General features: G+C 54.5%; 2 protein-coding genes and 1 long non-coding RNA gene across 21 annotated transcripts; 2 read left to right on the top strand and 1 right to left on the bottom strand.

Annotated features, from left to right (window-relative positions):
- The first annotated feature begins 174 nt into the window (after positions 1 to 174).
- Positions 175 to 7986, top strand: ATXN7L3 (ataxin 7 like 3). Of its 12 annotated transcripts, none has more exons than XM_055256280.2 (13): positions 175 to 316; positions 1675 to 1785; positions 2075 to 2207; positions 2404 to 2575; positions 2778 to 2875; positions 3374 to 3396; positions 3697 to 3742; positions 3948 to 3976; positions 4293 to 4361; positions 4640 to 4683; positions 4941 to 5012; positions 5106 to 5263; positions 5369 to 7986. In XM_055256280.2, the coding sequence occupies exons 2-13, from the start codon at positions 1735 to 1737 to the stop codon at positions 5515 to 5517; spliced, it is 1044 nt and encodes a 347-aa protein (XP_055112255.1). In that variant the 5' UTR covers positions 175 to 316; positions 1675 to 1734; the 3' UTR covers positions 5518 to 7986. The 12 variants fall into 12 exon arrangements, with proteins under 12 accessions (XP_055112255.1, XP_055112250.1, XP_055112251.1 ...); XM_055256275.2 differs by having other exon boundaries at positions 3891 to 3976; XM_055256276.2 differs by having other exon boundaries at positions 3676 to 3742.
- Positions 7987 to 8061: 75 nt separating this feature from the next.
- Positions 8062 to 12802, bottom strand: TMUB2 (transmembrane and ubiquitin like domain containing 2). 8 transcript variants are annotated; one of them, XR_008653066.2, is made up of 4 exons: positions 12036 to 12778; positions 10198 to 10764; positions 8785 to 9290; positions 8062 to 8685 (listed from the first exon to the last, which is right to left on the bottom strand). XR_008653066.2 is itself a non-coding variant. In XM_055256289.2 (4 exons), the coding sequence occupies exons 2-4, from the start codon at positions 12068 to 12070 to the stop codon at positions 8927 to 8929; spliced, it is 966 nt and encodes a 321-aa protein (XP_055112264.1). In that variant the 5' UTR covers positions 12071 to 12162; positions 12670 to 12792; the 3' UTR covers positions 8062 to 8926. The 8 variants fall into 8 exon arrangements, 7 of the variants coding, with proteins under 7 accessions (XP_055112264.1, XP_055112262.1, XP_055112260.1 ...); XM_055256289.2 differs by having other exon boundaries at positions 8062 to 9290; positions 12036 to 12162; positions 12670 to 12792; XM_055256287.2 differs by having other exon boundaries at positions 8062 to 9290; positions 12670 to 12802.
- Positions 12803 to 13061: 259 nt separating this feature from the next.
- LOC134735243 (uncharacterized) lies at positions 13062 to 17804 on the top strand. The gene is made up of 2 exons (XR_010118212.1): positions 13062 to 13214; positions 16984 to 17804. It is a non-coding gene; the product is annotated as an uncharacterized lncRNA (long non-coding RNA).
- Positions 17805 to 18100: the final 296 nt, after the last annotated feature.

Below are 18100 nucleotides of genomic sequence, written 5' to 3'. Positions count from 1 at the left end.
CCCGCCCGGGAGAGGCGGGCTGGAGTGGGGGGCGGGGGGAGGGGCGCGCGGACGGCGCGCGGACTGCGCGCGGGCGGGGTGAGGTGAGGAGGAGGAGGCGGCGACGGGACAAGAAGGGAGGGGAAGGGGCCATGGCCGCCCGGTGAGGCGGCGAGGCGGGGGAGCGGCCCGACCCCCCGGCCCCGGGCCCTGGGCCCCGGGGAGAGGCGAGGACGGACCGACGGACATGGGGCTCCGGAGCAGCCGCCGCCGCCGCCGCCGCCGGAGGACGCGGCCCTGAGAGGCCGCCGGGCCCCGGCGCGGCCCCCCGGGCGGGGTGAGTACGGGACGGAGACGGGGACGGGGGAGGGGCCTGTGGGGGGCGGGGGGCGGGGCCCAGGGCGGGGCTTGGGCCCCCTCCCCCCAGGTCTGGGTCAGCGCCCCTTCCCCTCCCCCCGGGCCGACGCGGAAACGCCCGGCTTCCCCCAGCTTCCCGGCCGGGCCGGGGCCCCCGGCTCTCCCCCGTCTGGGTCCCCCTTGGGCGGGGCAGGGCCGGCCGGGGAGGGGGCGCGGGGCCTTTGTTAGGGAGCCAGGCCCCAGCCCCCGGGACAATAGAGACACCCTCCCGGACTCTTCTCCCCGGCCGGCCGGGGCTACTGGCGGGCAGGGAAGGAGAGGGGTTGGGACGCTTCCCACTCTCTGGGGGTCGGTCTGTCCCGGCCCGGCGCCGGCCCCGGCGGCTCGGCTCTCCTCCCCCCAGTCGGTATGATGCAGCAGCAGTGCCGCAGGGACGGGGGAAGAGCCGAGGCCCGGCCTCCTATCCTTCCCAGTGCCCCCGGCTCATTCGTCAGTCCCCACCCCACTCTAGGCCGGCAGCTTCTGAAACTCGTACCCACCGTTCCGAGGGGCCCTGGGTTGTGGGTGCTGTGTCTGAATCCTTGGGTGGGGGTTCCTGGACTTTGGGGCTCTTGGAGAGACTTCCGGGCTGGTCCTGAGGGAGGGCGGGTGGTTATTTAAAGGAAGAACAGGTAAGGGGAGTGCCCGCTCCTGGCGTGCCACCCCACCGGGCTCTCCCCCCATCCCCCCCCCGTTCCTGCTCATGGTGGCTAGAAATGCCTCTTAGCTCTAGGCTCCTGTGGGCTCTGCTCCCCTCGTGGAGTGGCAGGCTGATTTCAAGGGAAGGCAGAGTGGGGTGAAGGTTGTAGGGTCCTAGGGCCGTTTCTACTTCTGGTAGCAGTACCCCCCCAAGTGGACATCCTGGCTGAAAGCAGAGGTGACTCTGAGGAGAGTCTTTAGGGAAGGCGGGGGGTGTATTTAGGAGTCTGTGCAGTTCTTTGCCACACCCTGTGGGTTTGCTTTGAGGCCTTGGAGTTCCTTCTCCTCCCCCTGCTGCATTGCACCATGGGTATCAAAGAGGGGTTTGAGTTTTGGGGACCTAGGGTGAGCTGCTGCCTCCTATAGACCCAGACTCTGATTGGCAGTGGAGTCCAGGGCCTGAGCTCAGGCCTGGGAAAGACTAGGCCCCTTTTAGGTTTCAGGCCTTGAAGGACCATCCAGACTTAGTGAGCCTGGGCCTTGGGGAGGGAGAGACCCTGATGCCAGGACTGAGCTCTGGGCAGCGAGCTGGGGAGGGAAGGTGGCCGCATTCAGAGGTGCCTTGGACTCACAACAACACCCCCACCCCTGTGTGTGCAGCCGTGTTGCCGCCCGCTGTGCTATGAGCAGTGAGAGCGCCGTCTCCACAAGAGTTTACAAATGAAAATGGAGGAAATGTCTTTGTCTGGCCTGGATAACAGCAAACTAGAGGTGAGGGCTCCCCCACGTGTGCCTCCAGTTCTTTCTCTTGATGTCTCTCCGTCGCCGTACCTGGCATCCACACCAAAGAGGAATTTGGGTAGTCAGCCTTGTTCCTTAAAGGGAATAGCCAGCTGAAAAGACCAAGGATCCAGGAAGAAGAAAGAACACGAAGTCAAGATGGGGAAAATGGCAAAGAAAGCATGATTTTTGGCTGGGGCCAGTTTGCAGCAGATTTGGTTGGTGAGAGTCCAGGGGGCTGTGACTCTTGTGACCGTAGCTGTTCTCCCCTGGGGCCCAGGCCATCGCTCAGGAGATATACGCGGACCTGGTCGAGGATTCTTGTTTGGGATTCTGCTTTGAGGTACATCGGGCTGTCAAGTGTGGCTACTTCTTCTTGGACGACACGGACCCTGATAGCATGAAGGATTTTGGTGAGCTTCAGGGTGAAGGAGCAGCAGTCCAGCCCTTCCCTTGGACTGCTTGGAGTTTCCTTCTCTGGAAACTGCTAGATGTAGCACCTGGAGCTCCTGTGAGCCGGGGGAGGGATTGAAGAGGCCGTGGGACCCCAGGTGGGAACAAGAGGAGAGGGTCCTGCCCACCCTGATCGCCAGCCTCTCCTGTCCCCAGAGATCGTGGACCAGCCGGGGTTGGACATCTTTGGACAGGTTTTCAACCAGTGGAAGAGCAAGGAGTGTGTTTGCCCCAATTGCAGTCGCAGCATTGCCGCCTCCCGCTTTGCTCCCCATCTGGAGAAGTGCCTGGGAATGGGTCGGAACAGCAGCCGAATCGCCAACCGCCGGTGAGGGAACCAGAGCTGCCCGTTCTCTGCAGCCTGTGCCATGGTGTAGTCCCCCGGGGGGCATTGGGAGGGTACAGAGGGTGGGTTTTACTTGGCCCCAGATGCTCCACCTGCCTCTGAAGTTGGGGGCAGAGCGGGGTGACCGCCTTGACCCCTTTCTTTTCCCTCCCCTTGGCCCCTCTCTCTTCCCTCTCCTTGGCAGGATTGCCAATAGCAACAATATGAATAAGTCTGAGAGTGACCAAGAGGATAATGATGACATCAATGACAATGACTGGTCTTATGGCTCGGAGAAGAAAGGTGCTTGGGGATCTGGGCAAACCTGGGGGGCATTGGGATGAGGTGGGAAGCAGGAATTGGGTATACAGTGGTCACAGTTGTTGCCTTGAATGATGAAGAGAGAGTGTAGTTGTGCGGTTTCCTTTTTCTTTTTTTTTTTTGAGATGGAATCTCGCTCTGTGGCCCAGGCTGGGTGCAGTGGCGCGATCTCGGCTCACTGCAACCTCCATCTCCCGGGTTCAAGCGATTCTCCTGTGTCAGCCTCCTGAGTAGCTGGGATTACAGTCGCGTGCTACCATGCCCAGCTAATTTTTGTATTTTTAGTAGTGATGGGGTTTCACCATATTGGCCACGATGGTCTCAATCTCCTGACCTGGTGATCCGCCCGCCCAGGCCTCCCAAAGTGCTGGGATTACAGGCGTGAGCCACCGCGCCCGGCCTGTTGTGTGGTTTTCTTGAGATGCTTTTAGATTGAGAACTTAACGGAAACCCTGCTCTTCATGCTTTTGTTCCCCACAGCCAAGAAGAGAAAGTCAGACAAGGTGAGAGCCGGGGCAGGCATTGGGGAAATAATGGGTAAAGGACAGATACCCTCCCCTTTGGGCAGGGAGTCCTCGAGTGTCATGACTCAAGGCTGAGGTCATTGGGGGCTTGAGGGTGTCTGTGGTGGGTGGGGGGGATGGGGGGGTGGGGGGAGGGCACATGGGTAGACAGGCCTCCTATTGGGGAGGAAGAGTAGGAATTTGAGGATGCTGCTTTGTCAAATCTTTTTTCCTTCCCTGGGTTCTCGGCTCCCCCTTATCGTTACCCTTTCCCCAAAGCTATGGTATCTCCCATTCCAGAACCCCAATTCCCCTCGAAGATCCAAGTCTTTAAAACACAAAAATGGTAAGTGGAGCCAGAGCAATGGGAATGGTTCTAGCTGTGTCTTCTGGGACTCATTGCCGGGGGGTGGAGGTAGGGCCTGGGGATAGGGGAATTGAGGGAGGGCCTGTGATCCTTCTGTCACCCCCACTTCCTCTCTGGTTATTTTCAGGGTTCTCTGTCTGTACCTCTGCATCAAACACCCTTCCCCTTCTTTTTTCTTCTTCAGGGGAACTTAGCAATTCGGATCCTTTTAAGGTGAGTATGGGCCGCCCCTCACACGCTCACTCTCATTGTCCTGGTTGTGAGGTGGTGGGGATTTGGACAAGTAGGGATCAGAATGCTGACAGCCAGAGGCACTGATGAGCTATTTGGATCTTACATATTTATGTTCTTTCTGAGTCCCACCCCTTATCCATTGGCAGGTGGGATGAGAGAAATCACTTGGAAAATGGCAGGGTCGTTCTAAAGCCTCTCACTTAGAAAGGGACTAGAGGGACTGATTCTTGCTTCCACCCCTGCCCTTCTCTTTTCTCTGCCCCATCTCTAACTTGTACCTCTGGTTCTCCTGCAGTATAACAATTCAACCGGGATCAGCTATGAGACCCTGGGGCCGGAGGAGCTTCGCAGCCTGCTAACCACGGTGAGGGGGGACCGGCAAGGGAGAAGGCCCTTGGGGGTAGGCTGGAGCCATAGGCAGTGGTCAAGGCCTGGGAGGAAGCTGGTGACCTAGCAGTCAGGGCCATATCGTTCTCTCTCTCTGGAATTAGGTTTCCCGGCCCATAGTGTCCTGGGACCGTCTGCTCTGGACACCTTTGGGCCATCTCTGCTTGTGCTATCTAGCATTTATACAGAAGGAAACATCTAGCATCTAGAGTAGGTTCCCTCCATCCCTCCTTTCAGCTTATATTCCTCTTCCAGCAATGTGGGGTGATTTCTGAACACACCAAGAAGATGTGCACAAGGTGAGCACAGAACCTAGAAAGGGGGCCAGGTGCTTCCTGCACACTCACCATGGGCATGGGTCGGGAGTACCCCTGGACTTGAGCAGTGGGGCTCCTGCCCTTCCCCTTCCCTCCTCTAATGATCAGGTCTTTGGCTACAATCTGGGGACGAATCTGCATTCACCCCTTCCCTGTCTGTGCCCATGGCTCCTGCCTTGCCGAGGGGAGGGGCTTTACCTGAGTTCCTCAGACCCCTCCCTGCCTTGCCTCACCACCAGGTCCCTGCGCTGCCCACAGCACACAGATGAGCAGAGGCGAACCGTTCGGATTTATTTTCTCGGGCCCTCGGCGTAAGTGGCCCTACAGGAAGGGTGGGGGGTTGTGACCAGTTAGGGTTATGATCGCTATCTCTAAAGCCCTTTTTTGGCTCATCCCCTTTCCAGCGTCCTTCCAGAGGTCGAGAGCTCCCTGGATAATGACAGCTTTGACATGACTGACAGCCAGGCCCTGATCAGCCGGCTTCAGTGGGACGGCTCCTCTGACCTCTCACCCTCTGATTCAGGCTCCTCCAAGACGAGTGAAAATCAGGGATGGGGTCTAGGTACGTGATGCAGTTGGGCCCCAGGGGCTCTGTGCCCAAAGCCATGGGGGTGCCACCTCTCCTGCCACACCCCTACTCTCATCCCTTGTGTCTCTTTCTCTACAGGTACCAACAGCTCTGAGTCACGGAAAACCAAGAAAAAGAAATCCCATCTGAGCCTGGTAGGGACTGCCTCCGGCCTAGGTTCCAACAAGAAGAAGAAGCCAAAGCCACCGGCACCCCCAACGCCCAGCATCTATGATGACATCAACTGACTTGGGTGCAAGGGATAGCCTTTGGCTGAGCAGAGCCCTCTCTCCTGACCCCCACCCAGGTGGCATAGCCTGGCAAATGGACAGCTGCTGGGGGTTGGGGCTTGGGAAGCTTGGTGGGCCAGGCAGGCAGAGGATCCGATTATGCGCCCCTGGGGGGTGTCAAAGTCCTCTGCAATGGAGCACGACTCCTCAGCGTGCAGGACTCAGACCTGGACATATTATGCCTTGGACATAAGTTTGGTGGGGAGGCGGTTTTCCTATTTATTCTGTGAGTTACTGGATGTCCATCTAGGCCAGGGGCCTGACCTGGGCACTGTGCCAGGGCACTGCCTGCCCCCCACCCCAGGAACTGGACTAAGCCCTGCTGAGGGGCAGTGTGGCGACCCGGGAGGCTGTGGGTTGGAAGCTGAGCCTGGAGGGGGCCTGCCTCGGCCGCCCTCAGCAATGTGAATGGGTCCGGTGCTTGGAGCTGAGGGGCAAGGCTGGGCATGTCCTGTCTGTGTGCAGAATTCTATCAAATGCCCCCAGTCCCAGGGGTAGGCAGGCACAGAGTGCTGTCTGCTGAGGTGGGCGTCCAGAACTGCCGCCACCTTCCCTGCCCCTCACAGGGGCAGCCCTTTCCCCTCAGCCCCCATGGGCCTCCTTGGCAGCAGGAGCTGTCCTTTTGTTGGGTGCCAGGAAAGGGCCTCCAGCCTCTACAGCTTCAAGGAATGGGAAAGGGAGGGTAGGAAGAGGGAGAAGTGTCAGAATTCCTCCCCCTGCCTCTCCTCCCGGACCCAGGGCTGGTGAGGAGTGGGGCCCCAAGGTGAGAGGGAACGGTGCTGCTTTATTTGAAATGTTTTCTTACCTCATTCCCTGCCCCAGGAAGGGACCCAGCCTCACCCTCCTGGGGTGGCCCCGTGTTCCTCCTGCCCACCCTGCCCCACTGCCCTACTGGGGCAGCCCAGGTTCCCAACTGCTGCTTCCACCCCCTTCACCTTGACCGGCTTCAGTTCCTCTCAGCGCTCCTGCCTCCAAAGCCTGCCCTGTTTCCCTTCCTTAGCGCTTTTAAGTTATTTATTCTGTACTTGTGGTTTGGGGCTCTGAGGAAAATCCTAATCTTGTGCCTCTCCCCCTTTGCTGGGAGTTGGGTGGGAAGAGAGGGTGGCCTCTGTGCCCCGGGTTGTCAGTGGAGGGGAAGGGGTGTCATTGTCCCTCTGTGGGACTGTCATGCCAGTGTGCCCACCTGCCTGGTCTACATCCTAAAGAGATGTACCGTCCCCCCTCCATGCGAGCACCACCACTCCCAGGAGCCAAGCTGGAGGACCACGACCTGGGCTGGGAGCAGAGCTGACTGACACGGGTGGAGGTGACCCTGAGCCAAGTTCTCTGGCACTTGCTGGACATGTCCCCTACCCTCTTCCCAAGAGGAGCCATCCCACATTTGGGTAGTTAGTACCCAGGACTGGTTGGACTGATCGGGTTAGGGACCCTAGAGGGTTAAGGGAACAACAGAGATGGGGCTGCAATGCCCTGTCTGGAACTCCGCTCTCCCCCTAGGGTGGTTCTGATTGTGGCTTCTGTCTGGTTGCAAGTTGGTTTTTAACCCACAAATTGTGATTATTTTTTAAAAAGCCAAACAGATTTTGGCAGGAGTTAGAATAAATCCCGGGGCCTGGGCTCCTCTATATTCTTGGCCCTCCGTAGTCTCCCTCCGAGAGGAGGCCGGAGGGAGAGGAGGATCTCAGCAGGCCTCTAGCCGCTTCCAGATGCAGTCTGGGGAGTCTGGGCAGTCTGGCTGAAGGTGAAGGGAGGAAGGCTGTGGGCCACTCTCCCTTCTGAGAGGCAGCTGCAGCTCAGGCCCTAATACACTCTTTGCCCTGTGGCCTCTCCCTTTTTCCCCTTTCTGGTTGGAGGAGGGAGAAGTGGGAAGTAGTTTGGGAACTGGTTTGTCCACATAAACTTCCCCATTGTTCCTTGGCCCGCCCTCAGGGCAGAGCCCCCTGCCCAGGCTGGGTAAGAGATGGGCTTGGTCCAGCAAGGACCCTGAGGGAACAAACCCTTTTCCTTCTGGGGAGAGAGTGCCCCCCTACCATGTAGTTGAACAGGGGCTAGGAGCTCCCCACTCCCCTCCCTCTAACAGCAGGCTGTGTGGGTTTCAATTCCCATCCTTCCCACCCCAGCTAGGTGTCGTCCGCCCTGTATCCTGTGTCTGAGTGTGTGTGGGGGGGTTCTGTACTAATTTCCATGGCCGGTGGCTTTTCCTTCCATGCATCACTCCCCCCCGCATGCCCAGGGGCCACCCGCCTGGCATTACCGCATGCTGGGGTCATTGGGGGAGGGGGGTGGGGCTCACGCTGTCCTGTGGTCTTGAGATTTTTATTTTTGCATATGTAATCCATTCTGTACAGGTAGCTAACTTTGTAAACGCTGTGTATTCCCTCTGCCCCCATGGCTGCTGGTGTAAATAAACTGCATCTCCTGTTGGTAGCCCAGGCCTACCTACGCTTATTACCATGTTGCTGGGGGCAGTGCAAAGCCATTCTCTATCACAGAAAGAGGCTCTTGGACCACAAAATGGAACTTTATTCAGTCACAGACACTGACCCTCCAATAGCCCCAGAAGCAAGAGCCTAGGGCCCAGCGATCCATACCCAGTCCTTGGAGTTGGGCAGGGTAGGATGCTGGCCAAGGGCCAGTGCTGTCTCTTGCTTACAGCCTGAGGCCTACAGGAGCAGCAGCTGTGGCCTGGCCGCTCCCAATGCTAGGGGCTTGGCTTGGTGCCCCATCCCCTTCCTGACTGAGCTCTATGAAGGACTCTTAAAAAAACAAAATAAAATGCAAGCAAAGTGCTTTGAAAGAAGGGAGGACACCCTATTCCTGCTAAGGGGTAGAGGGAGAAGGTGAAGGCGGCTAGGTGCCCATAAGAGAAGGCTGGCACAATCTTCATTCCCGCCAGTGTGATTTCAGTCTCAAAAGATGAGTATTTGGCTGAGAAATGGAAGGATACTCCAGGCTCCCTATGGAGTTGTGCTGGGGCCATGCTGAGCTGCCCTGGCAGGCAGCCCTGGGTGCTGGGGGCAGACATGCAAGACACTGGGAAGAGCCAGAACCACAGGTGGGAGGGAATCTCAGAGCCCAGGCTCCCCACTGAGCTTGGCCAGCAGCTTTGAACTCCTTCAGAGGACCCTAAAAGTGAAGGAAGATGACATCCTCATTTCTACCTGAGTTGTGCTTGCACGGGAGGGACATCTGTACTCCTGTGGATGAGAAGGGGAGGCCGCGTACCTGCCTCCTGTGTCCTATGGAGGAGAGTTCCATCACATCCTTTCCACCCCTCCCTTGCAGGCCCTTGGGCCCAGCTCTGGCCAGGAAAAGGGGGGAGGCCATAAAGGAGGAAGACCATGCCTTTCATTTTCTTCCTATGTCCTTATCGTCCATACATCCCAAATACTAGGAAGCTGAAGAAGACGGTGACTCCCACCAGGGAGACAGTGGCAGGTGCTGTGAAGAATTGGCGGTAATTGATTCGGAAGTACCAGACCACACCCAACAGCACCACAAAGACAGGCACCATGAGGCTGCCGACACTGACACCAAGGCTGGGTGGCTCAGTGGCCGAGGGGGCCAAGGAGGCTGAGGGGCCTGGAACAGCTGACCCTGGGGGTGAGCGGTGGCAGTGAATCACACAGTTGTCGGTAATGTTTAGAGAACGCAGTGTGCAGGCTGGGTCCTGTAGCAGGCGGCCCTGGTAGATCAGTTTCATCTGGCTTTCTTGTCCAGGGAAGTATTTGCTGTAAGGATGAAAGACATGGAAGGAAAGATAGAGGGTGAGGAATGAGAAGGCAAACAGGCCTGGACCAACAAAGCAAGGGAGTGGGGAAAAACTGGAGGGTGGATTTTTTTTCCTCTTTATCCTTTTTTTTTTTTTTTTTTTTTGAGACAGAGTCTCACTCTGTTGCCAGGCTGGAGTGCAGTGGCGCGATCTCAGCTCACTGCAACCTCTGCCTCCTGGGTTCAAGCAATTCTCCTGCCTCAGCCTCCTGAGTAGCTGGGACTACAGGAGTGCGTCACCACGCCCAGCTAGTTTTTGTACTTTTTTTTTTTAGTAGAGACAGGGTTTCACCATGTTGGCCAGGATGGTCTTGATCTCTTGACCTTGTGATCTGCCCACCTTGGCCTTCCAAAGTGCTGGGATTACAGGCGTGAGCCACCACGACAGGCCCCTCTCATCTTTATCCTTAACTAATGAAGGGTGTATTTGTTTGTTCTGTTTTTTGAGATGGAGTCTCACTCTGTCGCTCAGGCTGGAGTGCAGTGATGCAATCTCGGCTCACTGCAACCTCCGCCTCCTGAGTTCAAGCGATTCTCCTGCCTCAGCCTCCTGAGTAGCTGGAATTACAGGTGTGCGCCACCACGCCCGGCTAATTTTTGTATGTTTAGTAGAGATGGGGTTTCACCATGTTGGTCAGGCTGGTCTCGAACTCCTGACCTCGTGATGTACCTGCCTCGGCCTCCCAAAGTGCCGGGAGCCACCGCACCCGGCCTGAAGGGTGTATTTCTAAGAAAGTATCTACCTGCCCTTGGTAGGGGCTGGATCTTACACTTTGCTGCAGCTCCCATGTCTGCACCAGCCTCCTTAGAGGCAACCAAGGGCTGGGGGATGAGCACAAGCAGCTTCCCACTTCCCAGGCCACTCACCTCTTCAGGGCACCCACGGTATCCTCTGGCCTAGCCACAGCCAGCTCCTCGGTATCATTGAGGAATTTGAGCCGCACAGTGATGAGGCCAGGGCTGGGAGGGAGGCAGGTGCTATCCTCAGATCTCAGGGGGGCCTCTGGACTGCTGCTGCCTGCACCTGCTTGTCTTTTGGGCAGGCCTTGGATGTCAAGGAGATGCTCAAGGCTGGGCTCAATACCACCCCCAGCTCCAGCTTCCCCTGTGGAGTCTCCCCCACCTTCACCAGCCTCTTCAGCCTTCTCATCATTACCCTCTGATGGATGGGGGAGTTCAGTTGGCTCGGGGTTGCCTTGGCCTGCCACCAGGTGGTCCACATGCCCCAGGTGGAGGACGGATGTGTCGCCTGCTGACACAATAGCGCCCAGGAGCTGGTTGCTACCGCTGTCTGCTACGTAGGTAGAGAGCCAAGCTAGGATCAAGGCTAGAATCAGCACCACCACACCTGCCACCACCATCACCTCATTACCCACACCCTCAATGAGGGTAACATCAGAGAGCTCCATGGCCTGGCTGCTGGCAGGGTCCACGCTGCAGGAACAAAGGGGGACAGCATCAGCAGAGCCTGAGGGGTTGCAACCAGGTCTAGTTTGTTTAGGTTCTAACTGACCCAGCCCTGAAAAAAAAAAAGGAGTTCAGTGTTGTGTAGAAGGGGGCACAAACCTTCCTAATTCTGGCACCCCAACCTAAAGCTAAAGATCTATCCTACCCTTTGCTTCTATTGTGAAACTCTTGCTTTCAGGTTCTGTGACCTTCCTCTCTCACACTCCAACTTCCCAATGAGTGTGGATGAGCAGGAAAAGCCCACAGCCTTGCTGCTGCTGCTGCTACTGTTGTTGCTTTTTTGGTGAATGAGGAAAAACCTTTGCTGAGGCCTGAGTTTCTCTAGGATTTCTATCGCTTGATCAAGCAAATATGCCTCCTAAGCAGCCTCCAAAGTGGCTTCAGAGAGACCCAAAAGCCTGGAATATTTTACTGCGGGGCCCCCTTGGAGGCACTGTTTAGCCATCCCTGCCAGATTGTCTCATTTGAGCCTATTTCATTCCTGGTCACAGATCCAGGCTGCCAGATGTCAAGAGCCAAAGAAAACTGACCTACCATCAAAAGCAGAGTCAGACAAACCTCAAACGATAACTCTGTAGGGGCCGAGAGCAGATACTATGCAGCAGACATTATGTGCCGCCTCTGAAACTTCTGGCAAGCCCTGGGGAGCAACATGGGACAGACACCAGAAGCACCACCTTCCTGGGTCACCATGGGCCCACTCCTGCAATGACCACTCCCCAAGTGGAAGTGATTTGAAAACGATTCCATAACAGCTCTCACAATATCAGTCTCTCTTCTTTCACTGTGAAGGTTCTGCTGCTGCAGTTTCTTAGAAAGGCAGGAAGGGTCCCTACTTGCTCCTTGGAGTACCTACTATTTCCCTTGGAGAATCTGCTGCTTTCACAGCTGTCCCTGGGCAAATCCAGTCTGGTGATTATCATTATCAGACTATTCTCACAGCACCTATAAAACTTCATTATACTTATCTACCTGTCCATCTTTCTATTAGACTCCTGGTAGACAAGGATCGTATGTATTTCTCTTGGTACTGAAGTATCCAATATAATGCCCCAGTAGTTGCTCAGAGAATTATCTGTGGAACACGTCAACATCTTTATTTAATATACCGACCCTGGAGTTAGAAAAACAACTAATTATAACCCCAGTCTTGCGTCTTACTAGCTATATCACCTCAGACAACTTTCTCAGAGCCTCAGCTTTCTCATCAGTAAAATGGGGTTAAAAACAGTACCTACCTCATGAGGTTGTTTTGAAGATGACGTGAAATCATCGAAGCAAAATACTTGGCACAGTGCCTGGCACACCGCAAATTGCAATTGCTTAATAATGGTAGCAATTTTTTATCACACCCACAACTAACCCCTGATGGTAAGAAGGTTAATGTCATTAACCATGATTTACAGAAAAAGAAACTGCGGCGAAGAAAGACGAAAACGATTGGCACAGACACAGGGAACTCTCGTAGGGAGGGGCCCGGCAGGACCCCAGGTGTCCGGCCTCACAGGTCTTTACTCTGTCCCTCAGCCTGTGATCTACCCTGTCCGTACCGTGACCGCACGGTGAGGAGGGGTCCCGCACCCTTTTTCTGAGGCGAAGGTTCCGCGTTTGGATGGTCCTATTCCCGCGGCGTTGGACTGGGGTCCATAGGCCCACCCGAACCGAGGGGCTACCTGGCCCCAGCCTCCGTGATAAGCCCAGCTGTCCCGGCCAGTGAGGAGTAGGGTCGGCTAAGGGGGTCACAAACCATCCACACCCCTCAAACTTCGGGGCGGGGCTGGGGAACTGGGGGCGGGGCTTGAGGACGCGGGGAGTCATGGGAAATTAAAGGGGGATTGGACCGGCACTGTGCCTGGATGGGGAAGTCCTCACCTGAAAAGGCCAGACTAAATGTTTTGACCTCGCCAGGACGGCCCCTGGACTCGTTTTTCCGTAGGGGTCGGGAAAAGGGCTGGCAATCTGCGATTCTGTTCAGGTTCCGGTCTCTTCCGTCTTCTCCCGGAAGCTGTTATACCAGGGACAAGAAGTCCCGCCTCCGCGCCTTGCACTGATGACGCAAAGGTACGTAAGACGGGCTGACGTAAAAGGTATTCTTTACATAAAAGGGACCGGTTTCTCAGCGGAAGGAGGGGCGGAGTCATTGTTGGCGGGATTGCGGCCCTCCCAGAGCGGGGCCACGCCTGGTGGGCGGGGCCTTAGGCAATCCATGGTGAGAGGCGGGGCCAAGGGGGAGGAGTTAGCGGGGAGGTACTTGGGAAAGGGGCGTGGCTTCGCGGCTGTGGAAGGATGCCCGGGCTGGCGCCGCTGGGCAGAGCTGGTGCGAAGTTTCCCTTTCCAACCTTGTTCTTCCGGCCTTGCTGTCTGCCTCCCGGGCTGATTGGATTCGTTACTGCTTTGCAACGCGCACCTAACTCCAGGTTAGCGGGGATTAGTAAGAACTCAGCACTGGGCCAGTCGGGAAGACAGATAAGGAGACGAGTTAGTCAGCATCCGGTGCTTGAAGAGTGCGGCCCCAGGTAGTGTGGGACCCGGGAAAGAAGGCAGGAAAGCATTTCAAAGAAGGCACAGATTCAGCGCAGGCTTAGGACACAAAAAGGGGGAAAAGTCCAGCTTTCAAGAACTTATCCAGATTTTTGCAATTAAAATTTTTTCTTTTTCTTTTTTTTTGAGACAGAGTTCCGCTCTTGTTGCCCAGGCTGGAGTGCAATGGCGCGATCTCGGCTCACTGCAACTTCCGCCCCCCGGGTTCAAGCGATTCTCCTGCCTCAGCCTGCCGAGTAGCTGGGATTACAGGCATGCGCCACCACGCCCCGCTAATTTTGTATTTTAGTAGAGACAGGGTTTCTCCATGTTGGTCAGGCTGGTCTCGAACTCCCGACCTCAGATGATCCGCCCCCGTCTGGGCCTCCTAAAGTGCTGGCCTTACAGGCGTGAGCCACCACGCTCTGCCGCAATTAAAATTTTTTCTAAAAACTTACTGTGGCCGGGCGGGGTGGCTTACTCTTGTAATCCCACCGCTTTGGGAGACAGAGGTGGGAGGATCGCTTGAGCCCAGGAGTTCGAGGCTGCAGTGAGCTATGATCTGAGCCACTGCATTCCACCTGACAGCGAGGCCTTGTCTCAAAAAAAAAAAAAAAAAAAAAAAAAAAAAAACGCTGGAGTTTGTGGTTTTGGAGAACTATTGATTAAAGGATAAATAATGCAGACAGGGGCAAACATAAGCAAAAAGCTCGGTGGCTTATACCAACTGAACACTGGCAGAAGTAGCACTTAGATAAAGAAATAGATAATTAGGCCTGGCGCTGTGGCTCACACCTGTAATCCCAGCACTTTAGGAGGCCAAGGCAGGCGTATCACAAGGTCAGGAGTTCAAGACCAGCCTGGGTAACATGGTGAAATCCCATCTCTACTAAAAATACAAAAATTAGCCGGGCGTGGTGGCGCACGCCTGTAATCCTAGCTACTCAGAAGGCTGAGGCAGGAGAATGGCTTGAACCCGGGAGGCGGAGGTTGCAGTTAGCTGAGATGGAGCCACTGCACTCCAGCTGGGGTGACAGAGTGAGACTCCGTCTCAGGAAAAAAAAAAAAAAAGAAATAAATAATTACCTCAGAATCTCCCCCTTCATGTCTTCTTCTAGCCATTAACCTCCAAAGAGTAGTCACTGACGTCTGTCACCATATATTAGTTTTTCCTGTTTTTGTACTTGCTATAAATGGAATCCAACTGTGTATTCTCTTCAGTGTCTAGCTTCTTTTTTGTAAGTCCTTTCATTGTGGTAAAATAAACAAAGCTAGGCACGGTGGCATGCACCTATAGTCTCAGCTACTCTGAAGGCTGAGTCAGCAGTGTCACTTGAGCCCAGGAGTTAAAGGCCAGCCTGGGCAACACAGGGAGACCTCTATCTCTAAAGATAAATATATACATATACGTAACATAAAATTTACCATTTTAACTATTTTTAAGTTTGCAATTCAGTGGCATTAAGTACATTCACAAAGCCGGGCACAGTGGCTCATACTTGTAATCCCAGCACTTTGGGAGGCTGAGGCAGGAGGATCCCTTGAGCCAGGAGTTCAATGGTGAGACCCCCGTCTCTAAAAAAAATTAATTAGCTGGGCATGGTGGTGTGTGCCTGTAGTCCCAGCTACTCGGGAGGCTGAAGTGGGATGATTGACCCTAGGAGGTTAAGGCTGCAGTGAGCCATGAGCCAGCTACTCAGGAGGCTGAGGTGGAGGATTGCTTGACCCTAGGGTCAAGATTGCAGAGAGCTGTGATCGCGCCACTATGCTCCAACCTGGGAGACAGAGTGAGACTCTGTCTCAAAATAAAAAAAAAAGTAAGGGAAAATAATTGTCTTCAGCTGAGCATGGTGGCTCTAGACTGTAATTGCAGCACTTTGGAAGGCTGAGGTGGGAGGATCACTTGAGCCCAGGAGTTTGAAACCAGCATGGGCAACATTGCGAGACCCTGTCTCTACAAAAAATTTAAAAATTAGTCAGGCCTGGTGGTATGTGCCTGTAGTCCCAGCTACTTGGGAGGCTGAGGTGGGAGAATCATTGGAGCCTAGGAGGTCGAGGCTACAATGAGCTGTGATTGCGTCACTGTACTCCAGCCTGGCATACAGAAAGACCCTGTTTCAATCGATCAATAAAAACGACTCCGGGAGATCTTCCCAAGGCAGGACACATGCTGGTCACTTGGAATCCCTTCCTAGTTCTTTCCTGCTATGGGTAATATGGATTTGTCTAACCCCTCCAACATGAGTTGTTGCAAGCAATGCTGAGAGGAATATTCCTGTATGTAGCCTGCCTTTTGTGTAACTGGGAAGTGTTTTTTTTTTGTTTTTTTTTGAGACGGAGTCTTGCTCTGTCGCCCAGGCTGGAGTAGTGCAATGGCACAGTCTCAGCTCACTGCAAGCTCCGCCTCCTGGGTTCACGCCATTCTCCTGCCTCAGCCTCTCCGAGTAGCTGGGACTACAGGCGCCCGCCACCACGCCCAGCTAATTTTTTGTATTTTTAGTAGAGACAGGGTTTCACCGTGGTCTCGACCTCCTGACCTCGTGATCCGCCCACCTCGGCCTCCCAAAGTGCTGGGATTACAAGCGTGAGCCACCGCGCCCGGCCAGGGAACAGTGTTTAAGGAAGTGGCCAAATTGCCCCCAAAGAGGCGATTTGTCTACCAACAGGATTTGCACACCTGGCCTTCTATCCTGATTTTTTTTTTTTTGGAGACAGAGTTTTGCTGTGTCACCCAGGCTGGAGTGCAGTGGGAGATCTCAGCTCACTGCAACTTCCACCTCCCAGGTTCAAGCGATTCTCCTGCCTCAACCTTTCTGAATAGCTGGGACTATATGTATGCACCACTACACCTGGCTAATTTTTGTATTTTTAGTAGGGACAGGGTTTCACCATGTTGGCTAGGCTGGTCTCGAACTCCTGGCCTCAGGTGATCTGCCCACCTCGGCCTCCGAAAGTGCTGGGATTATAGGCGTGAGCTACCGTGCCCGGCCTACTTTTTGTATTTTTAGTAGAGAAAGGGTTTCACAATGTCAGCCAGGCTGGTCTTGAACTCCTGACCTCAGGCGATCCACTCGCCTCGGCTTCCCCAAGTGCTGGGATTACAGGCGTGAGCCACTGCACCCAGGTATTTTTCTTTTTTAACGGTATCTTTTGTAGTTGTAAATATATCAGAAAAGGCTGAGCTGGCTGTGGTCGGCCTGCTGTAAAGGGGTAGAAAGTTCAGCATTGCCCCTGAGAGTGAGGCTCCCAGCCTCCCTCTCTAGGGAGGAGTTCCTTTTCTTCTGTCAGGCCTTTTGGCTCTGTAAAACTAAAGCACAAATTTCATCCAGAAAGGGGGTGTTGCATTCTGCATAACAAGGTAAAAAAACTGTCTTTGTGTTGATGAAATGGAATCCTACAGATACAACTCCCCTGGAGGAGGGAAGGTTGGGCAGCCGCAGCAGGAGGCAGACCCCAGGACTTTGGATCCCTGTCTCCACAGTGTAACTCCAACTGGTATTGGGACTGGAGACCCTAGGATCCCTCAGCAAAAAGACTGCTGACTCAGGAGAAGACTGCTGGGAGCCCCTCCCTAGTTCCCTCCTGTGATAGGTACTATAGGTTCTGGGTCTATGAGAGGCTTTGTGTTTCTGTTATTTTTATTTATTTATTTATTTATTTTTTGAGACGGGGTCTCACTCTGTCGCCCAGGCTGGAGTGCAGTGGCACAATCTCGGCTTGCTGTGACCTCAGCTCTCTGCGACCTCTGCTTCCTGGACTCAAGCGATCCTCCCACCTCACACTCCTGAGTAGCTGGGACCACCATATGCACCAGCACGCCTGGCTAAGTATTTTGTGTTTTCTTTTTTTTTAATTTCTGGAGACAGGATCTTGTTATGTTGCCCAGGCTGGTCTCAAACTCTAGGACTCAAGTGATCTGCCCCCCTTGGCCTCCCAAAGTACTGGGATTGCAGACATGAGCCACCGTGCCTGGCCTTTCTTTTTTTTTTTCCCCAGCTTCAGCAACATAGTGAGACCCGTTGTGGTGCATGCCTGTAGTCCCAGCTACTTGGGAGGCTGAGTTGGGAGTATTGCTTGAGTGTGGAAGGTTGAGGCTGCTATGAGCGGTGATCGTGCCACCACACTCCAACCTAGGCAACAGAGAGAGGCCCTGTCTCAAAAAAAAAAAAAAAAAAAATTGTTTTAGGGACATCGTCTCACTCTTGCCCAGACTGGTCTCAAACTCCTGGGGTCCAGTCATCCTCCTGCCTCAGCCTCCCTTATAGGTGGGACTACACAGCACCTGGCCCTTGTGTTGTTCTTGTAACAGTTGCTCAATGCAGAAAACTTGAAAACCACAGAAGAACAGCAGGGGGTGGGGAATGAACATGGAATGATGGCGACCTCTGTCACATTTAAGCCAAACAACATCCATACTTTCGTTCCATGGACTAATCATTTATTTGCACTCATAAAAACTGGCTTGTTTTGAAAAGCTTCCTCCAAAAGCTGTATTGTGGTACTTTTGACTCTGGGACAAGAGGAAGAAGTTGGGGGATTCGGGCAGTTGGTGGCTGGGCCCTCAGAGACCGTATGTGGTGACCACTGTTAAAGACACCATTCATCACTTGGGGACGGAGGGAACACATAGATGGACCCCAGGCTCATGGATGTTCCTCCTTCCGCAATCATTTACTAAAATACCTGTTCAAGGAATATAGTTTCAGTCTCAGCCTAGTCGAGACAGCCACAGGCACTTAAATAAGTACCAAGGAAGGCTCTGCAGAGATGGTGCTATTGGAAC

This window comes from Symphalangus syndactylus, chromosome 20 (genome assembly GCF_028878055.3).
Source record: "Symphalangus syndactylus isolate Jambi chromosome 20, NHGRI_mSymSyn1-v2.1_pri, whole genome shotgun sequence".
Lineage (NCBI taxonomy): Eukaryota > Metazoa > Chordata > Mammalia > Primates > Hylobatidae > Symphalangus > Symphalangus syndactylus.
Note: the sequence above shows the minus strand (reverse complement) of the source record. Positions and strands in the feature narration are given on the sequence as shown.